Source organism: Fonsecaea pedrosoi (genome assembly GCF_000835455.1).
Source record: "Fonsecaea pedrosoi CBS 271.37 unplaced genomic scaffold supercont1.3, whole genome shotgun sequence".
NCBI classification, from domain to species: Eukaryota; Fungi; Ascomycota; class Eurotiomycetes; order Chaetothyriales; family Herpotrichiellaceae; genus Fonsecaea; species Fonsecaea pedrosoi.
Genome location: NW_013550613.1, coordinates 1306199 through 1331124, shown reverse-complemented (window position 1 = coordinate 1331124; position 24926 = coordinate 1306199). Strand labels below are relative to the sequence as shown.

At 51.9% G+C, this 24926-nt stretch overlaps 8 protein-coding genes across 8 annotated transcripts; 2 read left to right on the top strand and 6 right to left on the bottom strand.

The window, feature by feature from the left end:
- Positions 1–2069: 2069 nt before the first annotated feature.
- Positions 2070–6753, bottom strand: Z517_04370 (uncharacterized protein; the record flags this gene model as incomplete). Its single annotated transcript, XM_013429699.1, has 5 exons — positions 2070–3658; positions 3705–6086; positions 6140–6389; positions 6452–6505; positions 6562–6753. 5 exons carry the CDS (start codon positions 6751–6753, stop codon positions 2070–2072), a joined length of 4467 nt encoding a protein of 1488 aa, XP_013285153.1.
- A 1184-nt stretch (positions 6754–7937) lies between these two features.
- Z517_04369 (uncharacterized protein) lies at positions 7938–9299 on the bottom strand (the record flags this gene model as incomplete). The annotated part of the gene is made up of 1 exon (XM_013429698.1): positions 7938–9299. One exon carries the CDS (start codon positions 9297–9299, stop codon positions 7938–7940), a length of 1362 nt encoding a protein of 453 aa, XP_013285152.1.
- Positions 9300–10024: 725 nt separating this feature from the next.
- On the top strand, positions 10025–11539 carry Z517_04368 (uncharacterized protein; the record flags this gene model as incomplete). The annotated part of the gene is made up of 1 exon (XM_013429697.1): positions 10025–11539. The coding sequence occupies one exon, from the start codon at positions 10025–10027 to the stop codon at positions 11537–11539; it is 1515 nt and encodes a 504-aa protein (XP_013285151.1).
- Positions 11540–12368: 829 nt separating this feature from the next.
- Z517_04367 (uncharacterized protein) lies at positions 12369–13809 on the bottom strand (the record flags this gene model as incomplete). Its single annotated transcript, XM_013429696.1, has 2 exons — positions 12369–13473; positions 13523–13809. The coding sequence occupies 2 exons, from the start codon at positions 13807–13809 to the stop codon at positions 12369–12371; spliced, it is 1392 nt and encodes a 463-aa protein (XP_013285150.1).
- A 645-nt stretch (positions 13810–14454) lies between these two features.
- Positions 14455–16396, top strand: Z517_04366 (uncharacterized protein; the record flags this gene model as incomplete). The annotated part of the gene is made up of 3 exons (XM_013429695.1): positions 14455–14519; positions 14590–16127; positions 16248–16396. The coding sequence occupies 3 exons, from the start codon at positions 14455–14457 to the stop codon at positions 16394–16396; spliced, it is 1752 nt and encodes a 583-aa protein (XP_013285149.1).
- Positions 16397–17441: 1045 nt separating this feature from the next.
- On the bottom strand, positions 17442–20392 carry Z517_04365 (uncharacterized protein; the record flags this gene model as incomplete). The annotated part of the gene is made up of 2 exons (XM_013429694.1): positions 17442–19763; positions 19814–20392. The coding sequence occupies 2 exons, from the start codon at positions 20390–20392 to the stop codon at positions 17442–17444; spliced, it is 2901 nt and encodes a 966-aa protein (XP_013285148.1).
- A 916-nt stretch (positions 20393–21308) lies between these two features.
- Positions 21309–22012, bottom strand: Z517_04364 (uncharacterized protein; the record flags this gene model as incomplete). Its single annotated transcript, XM_013429693.1, has 2 exons — positions 21309–21599; positions 21650–22012. 2 exons carry the CDS (start codon positions 22010–22012, stop codon positions 21309–21311), a joined length of 654 nt encoding a protein of 217 aa, XP_013285147.1.
- Positions 22013–22797: 785 nt separating this feature from the next.
- Z517_04363 (uncharacterized protein) lies at positions 22798–24333 on the bottom strand (the record flags this gene model as incomplete). Its single annotated transcript, XM_013429692.1, has 1 exon — positions 22798–24333. The coding sequence occupies one exon, from the start codon at positions 24331–24333 to the stop codon at positions 22798–22800; it is 1536 nt and encodes a 511-aa protein (XP_013285146.1).
- Between the last annotated feature and the right edge of the window lie 593 nt (positions 24334–24926).

Genomic DNA, 24926 nt, shown 5'->3' with positions numbered 1-24926 from the left:
TCATGCTATTTTGCATCTCGAATAGTGGATGGCAGGGAGTGATGTGGTACGAGGAGCAGCAAGGAATCAAGGAATGTATTTTTTTTTTCTTACCACATGAGACTGTGTCTTGCCGTGATGTCTCTTCTCAGCTGGGGCAGGGCCGTTAGAACCGTTGGCTGCACCGTGAGGACGGAGATGAGATGGAATCGCTTTCGAGGCCATGGCTGCGCTGTGCACCGAGGAGATGAAACGGAGTGGAGGAGCGAGATTTGATCTGGAGACAGTCTCAGATCAGTCTGGGAAAGGCCGAGATATTAGGGGTTCTGGAGACGAATTAGCAACTCGCTGGAGGCTCGAGACTCGTCCAGATGGGTGTTGCAGAGATTGTGGTGTAGGGTGGAATGTGAGGGTGAAGTGAAGAGAAAGTGAAAGAGGTGAGTTGTAGAAAAGTAGGAGCGGTGATGCAAAACCTCAAGGTGGGATGAGACAATCCAAGAAAATTGAAAACAGCAAGCTTTAGCGAGAGCTGCTGGCGTCGACTGGTCCAATGGTACCAGAAGACTACTGCCTCAGAGCCAACGATTTCATCACCGGCATGTGCTGTGGGCGAGGATCTGGTGTGGATGGATGGAGGGAGGGAGGGATGGGCTGTGGATGGGTGATCATGGCAGAAAAACAACCATGACAAGGGGTGATGTAGTTGTGCATAGTGTTTGGTCCCTGACCGACAGCTGCAGCAAATGATAACGAGCCGGAGGGAAGCTCCCAGAGGGAATCAGAGGGAGCCAAAGGGAGCCAAAAGGGAGCCAGAGGGACCAAAGAGGAACCCAATGGGTAAAAGTGGGAACAATTGGGCTCCATCCTGAGGACTGCGCGGGTGTAGCACATCTTTTTCCCATCTGGCGGTCAGGGTTGTAACTTGCAACTCACCTCTCGTGATTGATTAATTGCTTGATTGGGGGAAACTGGTCGACGACAACGACAACGTGGAGGTTTCTGTACCGTCAATTAATTAATTGTCTATCCATCTCCTCCCTGCGGTGCCTGCGCTTCTTTGCCCAAAATATATCCTCCCGCCCTCACCACCATCCATCAATCCACCCCCATATTTTGTTGGGCAACCGGCTTGGTGTCAAGGTAGTATCGATCGATCGAGAAGCGTTATTTTCCACTCCATGTTTCGGACAAAACCTCGACAGCCATAATCCCGTCCCTCTCAATCATCCCACCATTTTGATCGGCGCCCACGCCCACGCCCACGTCTGCCCCTCACTGCTTCCCGAGTCCGCCACAGTTCAAACACGTCCCCCATCCTACGCCACACCTCCCATATCTTTTTCCGCTTCGGTCTAGATCGGACCGCCAAATCTGCGTGTTTCGCCGCTGTCATCCATCCTCTCAGAGCGACCATCGCCTCAAACATCCCGATCGATCAGAGCTAAACAGTATGAGGAGGATCGTGAGGGAAAATTTTTTTAAACATCAGGTTGACATCTCACCATTCTACACTGGGGGTATAACTGCGTGCCTGTTTGATTCGTGTTTGCGTTTGACCTTCTCGGGTATGGTTTTCCTTACCTCGTATACGCTTGGTTCAGTTGCCACTATGATCAGAGACTTTTGTCCATAAGTTTGCCACAGGGCAGCGCCATCTTCCGCCAACTACTGTTACTCCAAAGGACAACCGGGATTCCTCTGCAAGCACTCTTCACATACAAACACCGTACAATATACCCTACGAAAGATATTACAAAAGAACAGCTGCAACGTACATCGATCACCTTGAATCCAGATTGTATTCTGTGAAGTATTCCCTTTTGTGCATCGTTTTCCTTGAACCTGCGATCAAAAGCTCGCCTAGGTCTTTGCAGGTTGTATGTAACCCACGCAATTACAAACAATATCTGGTATCTCTGAATCAAGTACACGCAATAATCTAGCGAGAGAACAAGGCACCTGAGGACTCACCGGGTAGGTAGTCGTCAAGAACCTTCTTTGGGCGGCCGTCCGGCGTCATTCCTCCCAAATGCCGCGTTGCTGAAACCATGAATATTCACAATCAGTGCCAACCATTTTCTTTATCCCGTTCAGGACCCCTCGTGTTTGCCGCTAACATCCCTTCTCCCAAAGAAGCTTCGTCGTCCCTCTCGCTTCGAGTCTGGGCTGTCCCGTCCACTGGTGACTGGCCTGAGGCTTTCGGAGGCGACTCCGTTGTTGGTTGCGAAGCTGCTGCGGATTGTGACCGTACCTGACCCAGCCTTGACAACTTGATCGGATCCTGCGCCTTGGTCAGATACAAAGAACATCGCCTCCCCGAGGTCTCTGGATCGGAGCATGTCGTGATCTCTGACTTGTAGTTGGAACTGCGTGTCTGCCGAGCACGGCACCTTGAAGTTTTCGTGGTTCACATCAAACTCCACAGTTCCCGAGGACGATTTGATTGCCTTGGTCTTGTGCACTTCTTTCGCTCCCCTGGTCCCCACCATCTTGATCAGAACCTGGACATCGGCTTTGGGGGGGTATCCGGTGGCAGAGACGATGATTAAACTCGCTGTTCCCGTCTCGCCGCCTTTCTGAGTTGTCATGGTTGAATGGGTGCTTTTAGTGCGGGAGTGCATCATCGGGGAGGGTGTGGCCGGGGTGACAGGGGTCGCACTTCCATCTACCATGGGGGAGGCTTTAGCCGGGGTTGACAGGGCACTATCCGAAGTCTCCATCGTGCCATTGGTATTCGATGATGCCTCTTCCTTGTTGCCTCGCCCTCTCGTCAAGCCGTGTTTGATGAAAGAGGCCCCCTTCACCACGCCGCCGCCGACTTTCCCGACACCTTTGACAGGTGCACCAATTACTTTTCCGGCTGGCGCGAAGGTCCCTGAAAAGGTAGATGTCCCTTGCCGAGTGCGGGTAATGTAGTCGGGCTTGAACAACATCCTAAGTCGAAGGACCCCCGATTTTCCGTCCAGCGCGTACTGCAGCTCTTGTGGTTGGAAGGGTTCCAGAACTTGTAGATTCAGCGTCGCAGAACCCAAATGGTCGGCTTTGTCGCCGAAATCCCAATCCATAACGTCGACCTTGAAGTCAGCTGCTGTGCGGGATGGAATCTGCACCTCGAAGAATTCGTTCCAAGCAGGGTGGAGTGTCTTCTTCTGGATCTTGGTTTTGTACACTTCTTTCCCGTTCAACCTGAACTTGCAGTATGGATCACTGTACCCATTGCGATCGGCAGACGGAAGATCGGCCGCATCCATAACGTCGACGCGCAGGGTGCCCATGTTGTTGATGCTCTCGCTGGGATCAAGCTGCATCTTCACGGGTAGATATTTGAGACTGACCACCACTTTGTTGAGACCTCCGTTGTTGCTCCTCATTGTAAGCTCTGTGGGCCTATACAAGCACTGTTGTAACGTAGGGAGAGTAGGGCCCGTCAGCTTAGCCACGATGTCATTGTCGTCTCCCTTGCCAGTGCGGTCAACCTTTTCGGTCAACCGGAGTGTGATTCGAGACATCTCGATTTCACGAACCATGGCATCACCAGTCTCACCGAAGTGGTGGTCTTTCTCTCGAATCTTTGAGGACGTGTAAGCCGGGAAGGCATGGTCGTCCATCACGACCTCGAGGTTAACGTCAGTTTGTGCAAAGTGACCTTCGACCAGGTTGAAAACAATTAGACCCGATTCTGTTGATGATTAGCGGCGACCACTTCTTAGTAGCATGTGACTTACCGTATTTGTGGATATCTTCTGGGTTGATCCTGATTTTTGGTGGCTGTCGTTTGATGGAAGAGACGGAGCCGTTGGTAGACGCGGCTCCATTTACGAGAGCACCAAGCCGGCCAGCCGTATCCAAGCTCTTCCGGCCATCCACGCTCGGCCTTACTATCTCGGTCGAAGCCTTGACATCAACGGATGATTTCTTGCTGTGCGACGGCGTGCCGGTTGGAGTTTCGCGCCCTTCGAGTGCTGCTTGGGCCTTTTGCTCTTCCTCTTCCTCTTCTGGATCCACCACATTCAGGGTCGGGAAGAATGAAACGGTGTAGTTAATCGTGCCCTTTGCCTCGCCCGCACCTCCCATTCGCAAACCCTCTGACAGCACGGTCCTGGTATCATGGACTTCATACCCACCTTCTTCGGCCTCTTTCATGTAGTCTGAAGCGGCAATTTGGACCAGGCCAAGAGATCGGTCTTTTCCCAGCTTTTCTTCGTCCATCACCTCAAGGATCAGTCGCTCAGTAGGTGTGTGCACAGGTACATATATGACCTCATCCCAAGTAGGATTGAGTTCGTTCTGGAACGTTACTGTCCGGCCCTTGGGAATACTTGACAGTAAAACTCTAGCATAAGGGTCGGATTTGCCCATTGTCTCGTAGTTTCGCAGGTTCTTCGCGCTCTGGACGTGGATGCGCATCACACCAACTGGCGTGATGTAGCCGCCAGATTTGGTGACACCCCTCAGGGCTACTGGTTTCCAGTCCAGCATCAACTTGGCCTTGCCGGTCGTCGTACCGTGCAGATTGAACCACTCCTGACCTTTGTCCACAAGTTTGAGCATATCGTCCAGTCTGATTTGAAAGGTGCCTAGAATGGGATCGGTGACAAGGTCGCGGTTGTCTTTGATGACCAGTCCGATCCTCGCTTTCTTACGATCCGTGATGAGAACTGACTTCGTATTGTCCGAGAACACAGGGTTGTTGGTATGCTTGAGCTTGTTGGTGATATGAATCTCCTTTCCATTCAGGAGGAGGACGGCATATGGATCTAAAGCTCCGACAAGGCTCTTGCTTCCATCAAGATCCTTGGCCTGTTCGATGGTGATTCTTGCAATGCCCGTATTTGACTCTGGGGGTGGTAAAATCTCGCCAGTCTGGAGCTTCTCCGGTTCCAAAACTGGGAAGAAACGAACGTCACAATTGACCACTCCACGGTGCTTCCCGTTGGCAAGTACATCTAGAGTCAAATTTTCATGCTCAGGTGCCTCCTCCAACCTGTCGAGTGTGAACGTCGCGGTACCGAGGTGTTTGTCCTTGCGCACATCGTTGTAATCGTAGACCTGCAGCGTCAAGGAGTCCGTCAAATTCGTGATGATGATGTACAAGGTCTCGTTCCAGCGCGGGTTGTGGTCTTCGTGAATCGTTTTGGTACGTGCAAGTTCTTTGGCGCTGTTCAACGAGACAACCACATAGGGATCTGGTGTACCGGAGAACTTATCCGGGTTCTTCAAACCGTTGGCATTGTGGAGCGTCACGGCAACAACGCCAATGGCCAAATCGATGGGGTTGCCTGACAGCAGTTTGGCCACCTCGATGGGGAAGACATTCGGCTCGTACATCATCGGGGCAAGGTTGCCATGGATTTGCTCCTTGATAAAGTTCTCCAACCCAGGGATAAAATTGATATCGAAGCCGAAAGTTTCTCCACCTAGAGGCTTGCAGACGTAGTCAATTGTAGGTCGACCGAGGAAACAGATGTCAACGCGCTCGATATGTGGGTATGGGATTTGCAGCTTCATTTTGACCCGCATCAGCCCCGAGAACTCAAAGTCCTCGACGATGACCTTCATCGTCTTGCTGACTACGCCTTTACCAATCCGGATTTCGAGGACGACTTTCGGATTGATCTTTGTCTTGAGCTGGCGGGCAGTCATATCCATCGTGTCAGTTGGAGTGAAGCTGAACTTCCAATCCATTAGGACAATGTCGTCCTCAGCCTTAGGGTAGGTCTTGACATGCTCGATGCGGGGTGGCTTGGTACCCAAGATAAAGGTTTCGAGTCTCATGCTGTCGAGAAACGCCGGCGTCGAGGTACTCAGAACCTGATCGACGGACATGATGATGGCTTTGGCAAGCTGTGGGGCATAGATGGGCCAGAACTTGACCAGGAAGCTGTTCATCCATTCAAGACTTTCGGTGTCGGTTTCCAAACGTGCTTTAGCTAGTTCTCGTGTGATATCGTCTCTGAAGTTTCGTCTCACGCGTCGGATGGAGGTTCTGTAGTAGGTGCCGCACGTAGCCATGATGATGATGACCCATGCCAGGCCACCACCGAGGGTAGCAATGAGCCATGATGCGATACAGGCAAAGATGATGACAGCGGTATTGTGATACCAATCTGGAACCCTTAGAGACGTGGCCATGTATTTTGAAAGCAAAAGGTATACGAACCACCAAAGAACTTCTCATCCAACCTCCCCTCGAGGGCTGTTTGATGGTCTAATAGGTTGCCTTCTTCTTTCTCTTCATCCGTCTCACCAGATCCGAAGCGTGGAGCCCACCCGACCTGGGTCCAATCTTGTCCATCTTCTGGGACCGCTCCGTTTGTTGCGCCATCCTGGGCCGTAGGGGGCTCTACTTTTGCAGCGACGGAAATGGGTTCGGGCGGAGGCAGATTGTATTGAGAGGGCTTTCCATCATCCTGCCACATTTGTCAATGAGAGGTGGAGAGAGGGCGGAAGAGTTGAGAATAATATTACTCACAAGATCCGTCACTACTCCGGTTCCCTTGGGTGGGCGACGAGTATCGTTCTGCCGCTATGATGCAGGTCAGAGATATTGTTTTACCGCCAGTTGGGGAAAGAGAATCTCACCGATCTGGCTTGCGCGGCCTTTTCCTCTGGCGACGCGTTAGGATTGAATTGTAGAGCAGTAGAGCCAGCTTTTTTGCTCTCTTCTAAGATAACTCGTTCTGCATCATCGCCGGTGACAGAGCTGTTGGGGTCACGAGCAGCCTCGACGGCGCCTTGAGACTTGAGCTCGTTCTTCTCTCTCTCGGAGCTCATGATGATTGGACGAGGACGATCAACCGACCCCCGGTCCGAGCTGCTCTAAATTTCGGAGAGCATGCGGAGGAAAACAGAAAGGGAGATGGAAGACGGAGAATAAGTAGGCAGGACAAGACGTCAAGCCACCTGTGCTACTGGCGACCTCTACAACAGGGAAAATAGAGAGGTGAAATAGGAATGGATGTGGTGAGCCTGCGAGGACAGCTGCTCAGCCAATGCTTCTCTCTGTTCCCTTGTTCGACACGGCGGTCGGCTGGTGATGAGTGACGGAGATGCGGAGAGGTCCAGGTTAAACCTTAAAGTGAATTTCAGCTTGCAGGGAAGCGCAGGCGTGCGCAAGCAGCCTAATGAGCCACTGGGAGTGCAGCTTCGGGCAGCTTGGCTTCGTTTAGGGGCACCCCAGTGACGCCTACTAGACTCACCGGAATCACCGCAGGCTGGTAAGACCCACCTATGGTTCTCCAACGTGCCCTCTTCTGCCCTGTTTCGCCTACCCAGCCGAGTTTTGACGGGCACCAAGCAAGCTGGGATCGCTGGAATCACCGCCATCGCCACAGATAAACCCTGCCTCCCTGCCACCCTGCCAACCTGATTTCTTCTCATTCGCTGACCTCCCGATCGCAACCACCCCCCTTTCCGCCATCCCCTTGCGAAGATACGAGTCGTCCAGCTTGGACTGCCCTAGCAATTCGAGTCCCGTCCTTTCGGGCTTTTCAATCCCACGTGTGGGAAAACTAGAGGAAACAGAAGGAAATTTGTGCCCCAGTGATAGACGGCGTTGGAGCTAGTTCGTTCTTCAGCAGGACCAGGACTGTTTGCCGATTGATGGCAAGGGGAGATACGCTTCTGTGGACCTACGAGTATCTCGTATGTGCTCGTAGGTGAACACTGATTGCGCAAGAGGGCCTTGCGATCTTGTGGTTGTACGGCTATCAGAACTGCTCACTGTGCAACCAATCGCATTTTTTGCTGCTCGCTAGGGACGCAAGATCGAAGGCGGGCATTGGATCCAATCGTCTTCTGAACAATGACAGACTGTACATAGCACAAGAAGCTATCTTTTGTGACGCGGCAGAGGGTGTAGGGCATATGGAAAACATCCTATCATTATGTATGACACCAACGGAGCCGGAGTGCCTGATTTCTGAGAATTACAATATTCCAAGATATCGAGGTTTCACCTATTTCCTGCCAGCTTTCTTCTTGATCTTGACCTTTTCGATTATCTCTGGCTTTTCCCTGCAGGTCGGACAGTACCAGTCTTCGTCCTCGTCTGGAACTTTCTTCATGTTCAAGCAGCCCGTGTGAAACCACTGGTAGCGACACTCGTCATTCTCACAAGCCACCATTTCCCCATAACTGCGCTGGTTGCAGAAGCAGTAGCGCTTGTCGTCTTCTCCTTCTTCATCTTCCATTTCTTCATCCTCGCCCATATCACCGTCGGGCTCTTCTGATGCAGTTTGTTGTTGCTTCTTATTTCCTCGCCTTCCCCTCGATTGAGAGGCATCGGTTTCGGAGGCGTCTGCGGATGATAGTACAGAGTCTGCATCTTCTGAGGCTGCCGTGCCGCCACGCCCTCCCCGCACTGACGGCGATTGTCCCTTTTTGCGCCCAGCAGATAGCCTTCCCTTAGTTGAGCCTTTTTGCTTGAGCTTATTGACTTGCTGATGTGAGATGACTTTCTTGGAGAGGCCTGACTTCTTGGGAGGTCCAGCTGATACTTGTGCGCCTACGGATCGAGGCATGCTCCCGGCTCGGCTTGTACCTGTGCCTGTAGGTGTCCCTGCTTTTGGAGTGCCTGGGCCGAGGGAGGATTGTCGAAGACCGGACGGCTGGGCAGGAAGGGTCGTGCCTGGAAGTGGGCCTCCCAATTTCCGTCGCTTGTTCTCGGCACCTTGGGAGTGTTCTCGCTCTCGTTGACGCTGTTGTTGAACGGCTGAAGCAGGTGTAGCTGGTGCAGAACTCCGTTGGACAGGTGTGCTTCCAGTCGTGATTTGCGGCAATTGCCTAGCTTGGGCCTGTTGCATGGTCGCAGAGATATGTGCGTTGATTCTGTGTGCGTTTGTGTTGAGAGCACTAATCGACGCGTTCTGTAGAGGTAAATTGGTGGGTAGGTCAACAAAGGGCTTTTGTGTCTCAGCCTTGCGGTTGAAAACACTTGGTAAGGGCGGGCCGTCGACTAGTTGGCCATCACTCTGCAATTCTCGAATCTTCATATCCAGTTTCTTGACCTGCCGCTCCAACAGGGTGCATGCTTTTTCACTCAGGGCGACTTTCTGTCCCTGAAGTCCATGGCACATCTCGTAGTTCTTTTTGACTAGATCAACATACTCGTTCTCCTTGGGATGTGGAGCGAGTACTCCGTTAAGTCTGAGATGTTTTTGGATGTTGGTGTCCTTTTGATTGATGATGGACAAACATTTCTGTAGGTCTTTGTCCTTGGCCTGAATCTCCTCCATCATGTGGGTAATCTCGGCTGGTAAGTTCGCCGCATCGTGAATGAATTGCTCTAGCACTGACGCGCAATCCTCGTTTGATGCCATCTGCGACGACTTTGATAGGGTCTGGAAGTAGTGGATGGGTGGAAGATGAGGATCTCAGGTTCTGGTGAATGTGTGGTGGCTCCGCGGTTTCTCGGCGGAGAACAGGGCGTGGATGAGCCACAATTATGGTCAGACCTCGATTTTATTGCCTCTCACTCATTCACAGATTCTGAAGTTGTCCATCTAGCAGTCATTATGATGATATCCGACGTGGTTGTCACATGAGTGATGAATGAAACCAGAAAGTGTAGTCAAACATTTAGGACAAGCGAGGCAGACGACAACCAGAGTTTGAATTCGATGACTAAGAAAGATGCAAGGCTAAACTTGTTATGGGTTAGCGTGCGGTGGCGCAAGTTACGCGCAACGTCAAAGTCTTCGGAGATTCTGGAACTTCGACTCGATTCTCGATTCTCTCTCAGCCTTGCCTCCCGTTGAGCCTCTTCATGATCCTTTCACTGTCTTCTGTCCTCAAATCATCCTCGGAACTCGCGCGCTCATAAGTTGACTCGCCTCAGACCGGAGATTCCAACCATCAAAGAAGGATAATTGCGCTCCTCAGTTTCCTGGCATAAAGTCTGGCGACGGGTTCAAGGCAGTATCCCATGGGCGCTGAGATCATCAAATTCTGCTAATCGCGTCATGAACTTGAGCAAAACCGGATCACCGTCCTCTATCTTTCCATAACACTTCTACATCACGCTCTCTCCAACAACTCTTACACCATGGCTATCGTGGAGGAATATCAAGACCACTCGTCAACCAACCACACTCCCACCTTTACTCTCTCCGCCAAAATCCAACGCGAGGTAGAAGCCAACGGCATCGCCCGCCCAAAAGGGTACACTGTCTCATGGCATCATAACCCTGCCGTGGAGAATCATCACTTTGGCCAAACCCATCCTATGAAGCCCTGGCGTCTAACCCTAACAAAATCCCTCGTCCTGTCTTACGGCATGCACACGGCCATGGACTGTTTTACCTCACGTCCAGCCACCGAACAAGAGATCAGAGCATTCCATAGGGAAGACTATGTCGATTTCCTCAAGGTCGCCACCCCTAACAATATCTATATATTGTACCCCGAACTTTCAACGGGACCACAAGGCCACTCTTCCGCCGTTTTTGGTGTCGGGGACGATTGTCCTATTTTCGATGGCGTCTTTGAATTTTGCTCGACCTACGCAGGCGCGTCCATCGACGCTGCGCGCAAACTTTGTCACAAACAATCCGATATCGCCATCAACTGGTCTGGCGGCTTACATCACGCTAAAAAGGCTGAGGCTAGCGGATTCTGCTACGTCAACGACATTGTACTCGCCATTCTTCAACTGCTCCGTTACCATCCGCGTGTCCTGTACATCGATATCGACGTGCATCATGGGGATGGTGTAGAACAAGCATTCTGGTCCACTGACCGTGTCATGTGTATGTCCTTCCACAAATACGACAAGGAGACGTTTTTCCCTGGAACCGGTCCGCTGGAGTCCACGGGACCGATCCACCCAGACAATCCAGGAAAAAATTATACCATCAATGTTCCACTCAAGGACGGCATTGACGACGATACCTACGACTACCTCTTCCGCAGTGTCGTCGACCCCACCATCAAGACGTACCGCCCCTCGGCCATCGTACTCCAGTGCGGCGCCGACTCCCTCGGTCATGATCGCCTGGGGTGTTTCAACCTCAACATTAGCGGCCACGGCAGGTGCGTTTCATTTGTCAAATCCTTTCAAATTCCTTTATTGGTCGTGGGTGGTGGCGGTTATACCCCACGAAACGTCGCACGGGCATGGGCACATGAGACATCCATCTGCATTGGTGCAGATCACACGCTCAATCCGCAGCTACCAGAGTTCTTGCCGTACCGTGAAGCCTTTCGGAAAGAAGGCTTCACTCTGTTCCCCAATCTCGCTGGCTGGAAAAAAGAGAACCAGGTCTCACGGCAGGACGTGGAAAAGATCATACGACACGTGAGGGACCAATTGACAGAGATCCGCGGCGCCCCGAGCGTCCAGATGAAACACATACCGCAAGATATTCAGGGTTGGAGGGATGAAGTCGAGGAGGAATTGAAGGCCAAGCGGCTAGACAAGGAGGAAAAGGCGGAAGAGAGAGACGGAGCTGGTGGCCTTGTGGCAAAAGCAAGCAGGAGGAGAGAGCTGGAGAGAACAGGCGGCAGCTCGGCACTGGCGAGTGGAGCAGCAAGCGTGAGGCTGGGTGATGGTCCCAGCTGATAAGAAGAAAATATCTCGTACACGATACGCCGATGGACACGATGAGTTTGACAGGATCATCAGAGTCGGTCGGCGCTACCAGCTACCAAGCTTGTTCGCTCACAACAACGAGGTACCGAGTACGTTGAGGAGAAACCGTTGTTTGATTCCCTCCCAGTCTGGGACAGAGGGTTTTGTTTTCGCATGTACTGTACATACTATGTACCACCACCTACCACCTTCCACCTTCCACCCATCTTGTTTTTTTCTCGACAAGATGCGATTTATCGGTGAACAAAATTCGCCTCCGCCAAGCTCTATCTACAAAGGCACCTACCTACCACTCTCTACCATCTACCGACCGACCGACCGAATACATCTGTGCGTGGTGTCGCGGGAATTTCGATTCGTCCGCAAGCAAGACCGGGGTGAACCGGGTATCAAGAATAGAATACATAGGCACTGGCTAGCTCAATGGAGAGAGAGAAAGACAGAGAGATACTTTGATGTACGAGTACGAGAACGGGTTACCAAGCGCAATGTTCGGAACACCTTTGCCAACCGCAGTCAGGCGATAGATACTGTAGTGTAGGACTTGATTGTTTTGATTACTATGAAACGCTCTCTCTCAAGAGAATATGAACACACTGTCATACGATTCCATCGTTCCTTTTCTGTTGTTTGATCCGTTCAATTACGCCATCTCGTTTGGCGAAAGTCAAAAAATGTAGGGGCAGGGGTATCTGAGCAGCAGGGGCCATCGAAACACTGGTAGCTCCTCTTCGTCGGTTGCGGAGAGGCAGAGGGTGGGACTCGGGAGCTCGACACGACACGAGAATGGAGCTTTGTGCTATGAAGGCTCCGACTCGAGCTCGATGTCGACACGGGGCCCTCGATCGCTGTTGACCGTTGCCCGCTCTTTATCTTTTCCCTTGGCCTTGTCCCGCTCCTTGGTCATCTCTTTTCCTCGTTCCTTCTCCGGTTTCCACTTGTCTGCTTCTTCAAGACGGTCATACCAGTCATCGAAATACTTGCAAGTGATCACATTCACTGGGCCACCATCACCACAGATGTCAAACGAAGGACACCTTAAACAAGGCACTTCACTTGTCCCTCCTGCGCCTAATCTCTCCAACTCCTCTTGCCGATACGCGGCTTTTCTGACGTCGTCGTGGTGGCTCACTTTGCGCTTTTCAAGTTGGAGTCGTTCGGTAATGTCCTGTGGAGTTTTGAAGCAGCGGTACATGGTAACAGTGTTGGTAATATGGTCGTCGGGAAGCTCGTTGCCATGAGGCGGCCGATGGAGCTTGAAGAGGCGATCATCATAGACCATGACCTGAAGCAATTGTGCAATGGCATTTTGAGGTAGCATAGACCCTGTGACTTTGATATTGAGGATATGCCTCGTGATATCTTCAAGGGTGGGATAGGACTTGTGGCCCAGACCGAACGGCCTGTACGTTTTCTGAGGAGCCGCTTGGTGCTTGGAAGTCCTGGCTTTATTGTTCTGCCCCTCGTTAGTCTTGACCAATTTGCCCCTATCATCCCCGTGCTCTTCAAAACCACCACTGGGTCGTTTGCGTTTTGAACCTGGGTGTTCTTCCATTTCATCAGGCTTGACTTCTTGCCAGCTTTGAGTGGAAACAAAATGCTCGATGACGGTAGAGATGGTATCGATCAGTCCGATATCAAGTCGTCCTTCGGAGAACCAAGAGCCGCCCGTTGCATCCTCAGAAGGTGTCAAGCCGGCCAAGATGTACATCTTCCGCGATGGGTGGCTGACACTTTTCATCTGCTTGACCAGACCTCTTCCCTCAAGGACCCTGTAGACTTTTTCCAGGATGTTCCCATGGAGGGCGGTTTTGGACTGGATCTGTTTTGTCCACATCCCGGACGACTTCGCGCCTTCGATGACCTGCAACACGATTTGCTCATTGCGACTGAGGTTGGCATAGCTGTAAAAGTCAGGACCTGAGCAGACACTGCAAGTTGGTGTAGTATTACTCTTTTGCTACATCTGGGTCTACCAGCTCCCAGCCTATACCACCGCCCACCCTATCATGTACACGGAAGAGCGAGTTTTTCGTGAGGTATTCGACGGTGGAGAGGAGGATTTGAAGATCTTGATTGGGGATGACTCCGGCACCCAACAGTTCGGTTTGGGAGAAGACATAGCCGTATTCGTAGTTTTGACAGCACCAAGCATGAAGAGCCTCAGCAGTGCGATCTCGCACAGGGCCGACGGTCGAAGGACCGGGACCGGGGGCGGGGGCTGTCTTTGGAGGCGCCATTTTGAAGCAATGGCTTGGAGGGAGATGTGCTACCGATGGGGGTAGAGATCTGTGTACATGATGGGTCAAGCAAAGAGGCCGCTGACCAAGAGAGTGAGTAAGAAGGAGGACGAGAACAAATTGGATGTCACCGCGACATACTAGGAGAAATTTTGCAGGTGCGTGAAGTGAGTGTGTCAAAAAGTGGAACTGAGGATGGAGTTGTGTGAACAATCTATTCTGGAAATTTTGGCGCAGGAGGATGCGGAATAGCGGGGGTCATGGTATTCAATCAGGCTGCGAAATGATTTGCTCTAGGCAAGACGAGGCTGCCACCCAGGTGCCGGTGCGGGCGGAGCAGATGATTGCGCTCTAGGCACTTTTAGGCTGCTAGCCTTCTGGAAACCTCACCTGAGGTCCCTGCAGTGCTTCTCCGTAGTGGCCCGTGCACCGAATTTTCTAGCAATTCTGTTCGCTGCCCGCATTTGACGAACCAAGAAGTACATCAGGCTGTCGATTTCTCCAACTCATTTTCAGGCTCAGTCGATCGTGTGTACAACGAGAAGTTCTTACTCTGCAACACTTGTGTCTCATCCTCCTACCCTACCTGAACCACCGGTTTCCTTTCAACCTGCTTTACTTTGACTACTTAATTCCATCCTATCCATGGCCGACGCTCTGAAGGCCGAGGGCAACAAGGCCTTTGCGGCCAAAGACTTCAAAACTGCCGTGTGAGTGCTCAGCCCATGACATGGACACTGATGAGTTGACCTGATGAGTTGACTGACTCTTTGTTCCCAGTGACAAGTTCTCTCAAGCTATTGAACTAGATCCCACGAACCATGTCCTTTACTCCAACCGCTCCGGTGCATATGCTTCTCTCAAAGAGTACCAGAAAGCCCTTGACGACGCGAACAAGACGACAGAACTCAAGCCTGACTGGGCAAAAGGCTGGGGTCGAAAAGGAGCTGCGCAGCACGGTCTTGGTGATCTCGTCGGTGCAAAGGATGCTTTCGAAGAGGCCTTGAAGCTCGAACCTTCCAACACTCAAGCCCGGCAAGGCCTCGAGGCTGTCGAGAGAGCCATTGAGGCGGAAGCCCGTGCAGATGGTGCCGATTTGGGTGGCTTGGGCAACATGTTCAACGATCCTCAGCTCATCCAGAAGCTCGCAAGCAATCCAAAGACATCGAAATACCTTGCAGACCCTCAATTCATGGCCAAGTTGCAGCGACTGGCAAAGAACCCTCAAGAGATGGGTCAGGAACTCGCCGACCCCAGATTCCTCGAGGTCATGGGTGTACTACTGGGTGTCGACATGCAGATGGGTATGCCGCCCGAAGGTGGCCCCTCTGATGCGCGGAGAGCCGCAGACGAAGAAGAGGACGTTCCCATGCCGGATGCCCGGCCTCAGTCCAATGCTCCACCGCAAGCCGAGAAGAAGGCGCCCGAACCCGAACCCGAACCTGAGCCCGAAGACGAAGAGGCTATCGCGGCGAAGAAGGCGAAAGAAGAGGCCGAGAACGAAAAGAAACTTGGGACAGAAAATTACAAGAAGCGAAAATTCGACGAAGCTATTGAACACTACGGAAAAGCCTGGGACTTGCACAAGGATATAACTTACCTAACCAACCTCGGCGCGGCCAAATTTGAAAAGGGTGACTACCAAGGGTGTATTGAGGCCTGTGAGAAGGCTGTTGAGGAAGGCCGCGCCATGCTCGCCGACTTCAAGATTATCGCCAAAGCCTTCGGCCGCATCGGATCTGCTTATGAGAAACTGGGTGACTTGCCCAAAGCCCTGATCAACTACCAGAAATCTCTCACTGAACACCGCACGCCCGAAATCTTGGCGAAGTTCAAGGCTGCCGAGAAGGCTCAGATCAAAGCCGAGAAGGACGCATATATCGACCCAGAAAAGGCAGAAGAAGCGCGTCTGTTGGGAGCCGAGAAGTTCAAAAATGGAGACTGGCCAGGTGCTGTCGAAGCCTACACTGAACTCACCAAACGTGCGCCGGATGACCCTCGAGGATATTCAAACAGGGCTGCGGCACTAATCAAACTCCTTGCCTTCCCGACTGCCATCCAAGACTGCGACGAGGCAATTAAACGTGACCCCAAATTCATCAAAGCATACCTCCGGAAAGCTCAAGCTCTGTTTGGCATGAAGGAATACAACAAGTGCCTGGATGTGTGTACGGAAGCCATGGAACATGATGAAGACGGTAAGAACGCTCGAGAAATTGAACAGCAGCAATCCAAGGCCCTGGAAGCAATGTACGCTGCTCGCCAGGGAGAAACGGAAGAAGAGACGAGCGCGAGAATCCAGAAAGACCCTGAAATCAGTAAGTGTGACCCCCTTGCCCACCAACTCCCATCACAGACTACTTTCAACACATCCACCGTTTCCACGCTCGCCACCTTGTATGAATTGATAGCTAACCGCCTCTTCTTTTCCTGCACAGTGCAAATCCTTTCCGATCCGGTCATGCAATCCATCTTACAACAAGCCAAGTCCGATCCGGCAGCACTGAACGAACACATGAAGAACCCTGGAATTCGCACGAAGGTTCAAAAGTTGATTGCCGCGGGTGTAATTCGCGTGGGACGGTAGTAGAGCGGAGATGTAATGGTCGGAAGGGAAGCGCGAGACAGCGCGATGTTAGTCTGTGACGGAGGTGTCGGTTTTACCATACAAGCACGGAACTCCTCAAGAAGGGCATCTGAGAGACCAGGCGGTGTTGTGTGGGAAGAAGAACCGAGACCAGTCGATGGAGAGAGTAGGGGCCAGATTTGGGTTTTCTTTCTGTGTGAGTATGTCGTCGTCGTCGAAAGGAAATCAGCACCCCATGCCCATGGCACATGACGGTTTATGAGAAACATTTCGCCAGCGATTTGCTATTTATAATCCATTCCATCCATTCATTCATCCATCCATCCATCCACAGCTGTGCCCAGTTATACTCACACCCACAAACAAAACAAAGCAAAACAATAACCCCGCCTTGGATGAAAACAATCTTGAGCGTTCCGCGAAGCGACCGAGGACAAAAGGACCGAGCGATCTACAGTATTCCCTACTTCTTACTCCGTACTACCTCGTATCGTATCGAATCTGTTTAAGCTCCTGTGGCCCACGTCATTCCCCGATGAATGAACCTGTGCCTGTACCTGTACCTGTACCTACCACGTCTTGTATACTTGTATGTATTAACGTCATATCGGTTAGTCTCGAATCACGTCCAAGCCCCTTGTCACTGACATATAATGGATGTACAGGAAGGTAGCTATATACTTGTACAAGGAGGTCCACCACAGCATACGAGTTCAAGAACCAGGAGACAAAATGTACGTGAAGCAGGACACGTCATGGTGGACTGCTGTTCTCTCATACCAAGTCATAGCCATTCATCAATATTCTATTCGAACCACTTCTCCTCGAAATACCCGGTTTATCTTATCCTCAAGTCCATACAGACTGAGCTCGTGAATATTATTCAACTGGTCGTCTGAAATCTCGTCGACTCACATGGCCGACGTACATAGATGTCCCTGGTCATATACCCAAACTGTCCTGTGAACGCTCAGAGATATGCTGCTAAGTGAGATGGAATCGAAGCGGCTCGTTATGGCAGCTAAGGCCAGGAGAACAACGGCGCCTAGTCGTCATCACTCAAGGCGCTTATCTTCTTGGCCAATGCCGCTCCTTTCAGACTCCTCGCCTCTGTTGGACTAGGCGGTGCTCCAAATCCTCCAAATGCGTCAGGGCCTTGTAACGCACGCTCGTTCCGGGCCTGGACCACAAGTAATCCAGTCTGTAATTGTCTCTCCCTGACGACTTTAATGAGTTGCGTGGCTAGGGGACCCAAAGCCTGACTATCGTCGCGTGCAAAGCTCAGTCCGCTACCACTGGAGATAACCATCGAATTGGACATCGATGACTCCGCAGTGCTGGTACTGAAAATGGCGTTGGCTGACTTGGAATAGAAAGTGCTGCGCCCAACGATCACCAGCGTCTCCGCAGGGCTAGGCTCGGAAATCGCTGCCACAAGTGCCTCCAGACCTGATAAAGACACGTCCACGACTGTCACTCTCGTGTCGAAGCCGCAATCCGCGATGCTTGACCGGAGGGCGTCGAATTCAAAATCAGTGGGTGTCCGGAGAGTATGGACCTTCGACAGAGGGGCCGTCTTGTCATCATGACTGGTGTCTGCAGCGTGGTGACCAACATCTGCATCGTCGTGTCGAACCCTTGCGTTCAGGATTTTCAGATCAACCTTGTGATTCTTGGCTAATTGCAGAGCGAGGCGTACGGCAAAGAGATCATCTTCACTGTCGCCTTGATAAAGCGCGAAGAGACGCGTCCGTCCACTTTCTGCCGATCTGAATTGGACGGTCGAGTTCATCTGATCTGCAAGACTGACTCCAGTAAGTGTCTTGTTTAGTTGTCGTGTTGAGCGATCAAGTCCTGGAGAGTCGATCTTGGAAGGTCCAGAGGGCGTGCAAAGGACTGTCTTGTCCAGGATTACACCAACGGGACATGTTGTTCTGGCCTGTTCAAAGATCTCTGCTGCAAGTGTTGCAAATTGTTTGTTCGCTAGCGGATCACCTGGCTTTGCGTCGAACAAGCTAGGGTACTCGGACAATGTTCCGGTCTCAGACCAAGGCACCAACACAAGATCACTCTTGATATCCCTGGCGCGGGACAATAACGTGCCTGAAAAGCTGTGATCAGGCACCACCGCAATCTGTCCACCCACTGCCATATCACACGATTGTCCAAAAGTGCCAAACGCCTTGATAACTGGGTCTCGTCCAGCAAACTCCTCGATCTCCGAGACGCGCATGACGCTGGACTCTCGTTCTGTTAGCTCCATGAGGCGCAGGCCGTGCACTTGGAGAGGGCGATGAAGTCTTGCTACCGAGCTCAGGGCTTGTGCGTTCAACATCGGCTCTTCCTTTCGGGTCTGGTCTTGATGCTCAACGGCATCCTGGTCTCCAGGTTTGTCGGCGAGGAGGGAAACCATGGTAAATAGACCAGGGAGACCATCGAGACGAAGATAGACCAATACCTTTTTTGCAACGTTGGTCGTGCGAAGAATGTCCGCCTCGCTGGTAGATTCCGTGTCAGTGTCGGGATGAAGCGGATTGCCATCCCAGTCAATCTTGCCTTGTTTCCAAAGCTCCAATTTCCGCTGATACCATGCCGGGTATAGCCACGTGGTCAGTGGCGTGGTTGCAAACGTGGTAACGAGAGCCATGACAACGAAAATGGTAAATGTGCGGGTGCTGAGGATTTTGGCTTGAAGTCCAATATTGAGCACAATCAACTCAACCAAGCCTTTGCAAGACATCAGAACGCCAATCGTGAACGATTCTCGCCAGACTAGGCCATTCAATCGGGCAGCCAGTGTTCCACCGGCGATCTTCCCAATGAAGGCGATTGCGCACACGCCAACCACATAACCCCATGTCAACCCATTGTTGAGAAGTCCTAGATTGGTGCCCAAGCCCGACAATGCGAAGTAAAGGGGAAGAAACAGCACGCCAACAAGATCCTCAATCTTTTCCGTAAGCTTGATGGCGAAGCCTCCTTCGTGAGGCAGCATGAGTCCGATTATGAAGGCGCCAAAAATGGGGTGGATGCCAATGATCCCAGTGAAGAATGCGGATGCCAGGACGAGGAGTATTGTCAATGCAACCACCGTTTGCGTCGGACCATTGGCGAGACTTCCCGTCCTTCGCAGGAACCACATGACGATTGGTCGCACAGCAAAGACCAAGAACAATGTGTAACCGACAGCGACTAGCAAAATCCACAGAGCGGTGAGACCGGCGCCAGAATTAACGAGGGCGACACACAGCGCAAGAAGGATCCAGCCCACGACATCATTGCCAACACCCGCCGATAGCACGATAACTCCAACAGGGGTGCTGAGTAGTTTCAAAGTTGTCAAAATGCGGCAAAGGACCGGGAAAGCCTGGATTCGGTAAGTGATGATTCAGTGCAACCAGATGAAGGGAAACATACAGTGATCGCCATGGCCACACCAATGAATAGCATGTACACGCCAAAGCTGATGGGAGCTAGACCGGCATCGCTCCGGAAATCACGGTAAAGGCCCCATGCAATACCACAGCCGAGCCCGAAAGGGAGAGCCATTCCAAGAGCACCCACACTCAGAGCAATGCGCCAATTGCTGGCCAGAAAGCGCAAGTCGACCTCCAATCCAACGAGAAACAGAAACAGCACCAGACCGAGATTGGCAGCCAGCGAAAAGGCTGGCATGGAAGCAGGGGGAAAGATGGCATTTGTGAACCCCGGGATCCTCCCCATGACCGAAGGACCCAGGAGGATGCCAGTGATGACCTCGGCGATCACTCGAGGCTGGCGAAGGTAGGCCAGAGGTACATGGATGATACGTGTGAGGATAATGACTATAGCAGCCTGAATTATGAAGAGTGTAATGGGATTCTTCGGGTCATATTGGGTGGGATTGAGACCTTCAAAGACACCGCCTTGAGGAACTGCTCGATTGGTGGAGGTGCTTGTGGCCGCTGTGGCATTGACCGTCCTTGTCAGGAACTCGGTGACGGTAGCATTGGCCATGATGGTCTATGTGCCGGACTTGTCACTCGAGATTCGACCAGGGAAAAAAAAAAGGAGAGGTTGAAAGAAAGTAAGAGTCGGGCAATTCGCGAGAAGGCGAGTGGTGTGCTTATGGCAATGGCATGTGGAAGGCCAGTGTCGATGCGGTCAGCTGCGTCGAGTGGACCACCAGGAGGAGTGGATGCGCTTGGACTGCGCTTGGTGATGGCGGGTGACCCTGGGTCTTTCTTGGTATATCTTGTCGACCAATCCAAGCCGGGCTTGTGGCGATGAGGCAAGCCAGGTGCCACTTTCAATGGTTCCGTCTGCCCGTGTGGAGACTCCGACTCGAGACACAAGAGAAGATGGCCCATTGAGAGAAATGTCCCGCAACAAGGGAGAAGGGAGGGTCAGGCGATGGCACCTCTCGTCTTTGTTCTGATCTCAAGGTCCTTTGAGGTGGGCGAAGTGGTGGGCGAACGTGGCGGATTGAGCCAAGGAGAAGTTGGATAGAGAGAAGAGATTGAAGACTGGTGAAACAGAGGACCAGAAAGTAATGAAGCACATTGGCCGTCGATGGTGTGTTTTTTGTCTGCAAGGACCAGGTGCCAGTTCCACGCAGTGCCTGCACACAAATGAAGGTTGAATTCCTGTTGCCTGCGGTCTTGGGGTTTCTTGACTTGCTTCCCTACTCGGTCCATCGCCCCAAAAATGCCCATGCTCGGCGCTGCGGGTGCGTGTCCTCGTGCCCGCAGGCGCCCTGACCAGTTAAGCGGCATGCATGAAAAAAAAAAAGGGCTCTGGCCCTGCTTCTTCATCTCCATACATTCCGCTTATTGACTCTTGGATAAGCAGAGATCAGCCCTGGCGGCCCCTATTGGAAGCTGTGCTAATTGGTGCTCAAGTCGTACAACGGACAACCTGACACTCAGAACGCTCAATACTTTGTCCCGTTCGCCCTCACAATCTGCCAACCCACATCCTTCGCCCATGCAAGACTGTTAAACTCGACCATGGCCATGTTGATCTGCTCCTTGTCCTCGGTCAAATATAGGAGGTCAACCCCCCTGACATCCTCCACCCCTGAACCTACTCCACTAGCAGCCCAGTAGAATGCGATTCGAGTGCAGTCGTGGAAAATGTCCAGTGTTGTCAAGAGTGGAATGGGTGGGTTTTCAAGCACGGCGGCGATGAAGCTATCCTTGCCAGAGATGGTGGCGTTTCCCAACTGCCTCGACGTTAACAATTGAGCAGGACTGTGTGCTAGCTAACACATACCGAATTCCCTGCTAGAGAATTGATCGAGTCGCTTGTTTCTAGATACTCGTCCGCAATCAGCGCTTGAGCTATCGCACTCGCATCCCCTCGATCTGATGAGGTAAGGATAGTCTTCCAGGATGTGACTATGTTCGTCGCTTGAGCATCACTCAGGCATCCGGTAGCCAGTACATCGCTTGACGCAGCGAAGGCAAGGCTTGGAGTCGCAGTGATAGTGATAGGTGGAATAAGAGCGCTCACGGTTGACGTCGTGGTAACGGTATCAACGATCATCGGGCAAAGTCTGTTCGCTCGTCCGAGCAGGTCAAGGAAAGAAGCTGAAGCCGACGATAGAAGCAGAGCTGCAATCGCGCTGGTCCACATCATTTCTGCTGGAGGAGGCAATGATTGACACGGTCGACGTACACGAGGCAGAACTTGCAGATTATGGCCATGTACTTTTTATAGCAGAGTATAGTAATCCCTTTTTTGCTCAAACACGATGTCGCGACTGGCTCTGAGACATGGCAGTCCAGATCGACTTGTCGTGTCACCTAAGGTCCGACATTCTTACAATTGCTGCCCAACTGCCCGGCAAAACAAAGCCAGGAGGTATTTGGTTCCAACCTCCGATCCGTAATTATGTTCCTATCAAAGGTCGCGTTCAGGTGATTATGTTTCATATGTGCGGGTAGAGAGCACAGATTCAAATAGAACCAAGGGTATATGGGTTCAGAACCTCAGCTCCTTGCTTCAGGACGCTATATATAGACTTCTTCAATACACATAGTAATGTAAGGTGACGGTGTCGCTCAGGAACGCGTGGCAGAGACCAATTTAGACTCAATAATGTAGTCCACGGCTCTGCATGGAATATGAAGGGTACATATACATGATTCTTCAACATCACCGATGGCGCTTGGCCTTGTGCGCCAACGGGCTTGCATTTGATGGGAGAGCTGACGGCCGTAGTGAGCTATGGCTTGGGCGCACTGGAGTCTGTGTGCAGAAACCACAGATATATGGCTCGGGTCTTCTCCGATGGTCGATACCCACACAGCTGGTATGTAGCCACTTCGAACACGAATCGCTGCAGGAAGCCGCATTAGTGGGTGCATCAAAATAAACTCGACGACGGGTTGACCATTTACCGTCCGGGATCGCAAAACTTACCATTGAATCATGGGTATCGATCCGTCGAGCATGGAAGACTTGCACAAGCAACGCATGCTCACATTGCTTGCCAGACTTTCCCTGTCTGTGCTCGGCGTTGCCAAATCTGGATCCGTGATTGTTGTCGGCGAGGCGTTATAATATGCATATTGACCTTGCTGCAAGGGAGGAGAAGAATGTAACTGCATTCGGCTATTGTGGTCCCCTTGTGCCGACGTGGACCGAGACCGGTCTTGAATGATGGCTCGCAATGCATATTGGGCATCACCAGTAGATTCTTCCTCCATGAGGGTGTCGTCTTCAATCGTAGAGCCAAGAATGGGCCGTTGCCTTCGGCCATGATGTACATCAGTCCCTCTGGTGTTTGATACACTGGAGACAGAGCTTTGATAAGATGACAGCCTGGCAGAGCTGGCCGACCCCATCGTGGAACGGGAACTGGTTTTGGAATGACCGGGCCCCTTATCCGATTGAGCTTGATCCTGATATCCCGCAAAAGCAAAGGAGTTGCTTCGACTGGAGACGATGTCAAAGTCTCTATCGTCAAACGACTCAGCTCCGCTGTCTGACGGTTCATCAAGGTCCATATCTCCAGTGTTCTGTGTCATGACTGTCTTGGCAACGCCATTTTCGTCGATTGCAAGCGACAGAGATGCTCGCTTAGCATTGCGGCTGCCGGTGAGAGTCCGCGAGATGGGGTCCGCGTTCGGCTTTAGGGGAGACGAGCGCCCTGACCGGTGTCTATTGGGCTCAAAGGATATGGGCGAATTGCGTCCTTCGCGGTTGCCCTGGGTCTGGAGTTTCAGACCGCGATCGTTCCGCACTCCAGTATGTGTCAGGCTCCGCTTGAGGCCCGGTCTGCTGTCCTTTTTCGGTGTGATGGGTCGTCGTAGGGCTTCCATAACCGACCGAGTAATGGACGGCTTTTTCACCTCCGCTCGCCTCATGCGTTTCATTTCTTCCTCCCGCTTGGATTCTTCGATCTGATGCGCGTAAGCCGGCCGCTCAGGAGCAGTGTTCTGCGCGAAGCGACTTGGAAGCTGGTCAAAGCTGCCGAACCGCCGTGCTGGCGAGCTTAGAAACATGCTTGGGTTCTCCATTTGCGGTTGAAAGACGCGGGGCGAGGTCGTGAATGGGGCGGGAAAGGCAGAACTGTCGACATTGGAATAACTGGCGGACCGGGGTAGGCTAGGCAAGTCATAAGGCTGCTCTTCGGACAATGGATCTTGTGCAACAAAACTGGGTACCACTGTAGACGAAGAGGCAAAAGAGCTACTCAGTGCCACTGGACTGTAGGCGAATGAACCATGGTACTGCTGGGATATAGAAGGATCATGGTAGTCGACGCTGGAGGGGTCCCAAAAGAGCCTTTGACTTGTGAATATTGGAGCCGTGACCGGCCCTACGGAGAACTGGTGAGCATACATGTCTGGAGAGAGTTGCAATGTTGGATAAAGGCCTGGAGACTGCTGCTGCATATATCTGCTCGGTGTTTCTGGGGGTCCCATCGAGGGCCTTTGGTTTGAAGACATGATGAAGGAAGTCGGATATTTAGCGTTTATGCCACCACAACTGGTGGTACTCTGCAACCGAAAGTGAGAACCCCTTCTGAACTCAAAGTCTCTTCAGAGCTTCAGCAATGTATGTGCTTTCGAGGTTCAACGATATAGAGAGCCCCGTCGCTGTAATTGCTGGCGGGGGTACGGGTCTCAGCCTCAAGGCTCGAGGTGCCCTATCACAATGTCCAGATCGACTGTCTTTGCCCGTATCTTGTGTGTCTGGTAACCTCCTCTTGTCTAACCTCAGAAGAAAGTCCTGTGATGACCGGCTCGGGATATTCGTCTTCGGTGTGGGACCCGGATAAGATCCGCCGATCATGAAAGTCTGTGAACTGGCGAGAGGATATCTCAAGCAACGGTTAGCTTGATCCGAAAGATAGACAGGACAGCAATCTTCTCACACAACCCCTTCCCTTACAGATTGATCAAAGATCCACTGAGATCATCCTTCTCAATAGGGATAGTGGGAGCAATGGAAATATCGCCTGCGCTCAGCACAAGTCTTCCCCCCAGGTTTCGGATTTTCTGAAAGGCCCAAGAACCGTAATCAATTTTAAGTTGGTCTC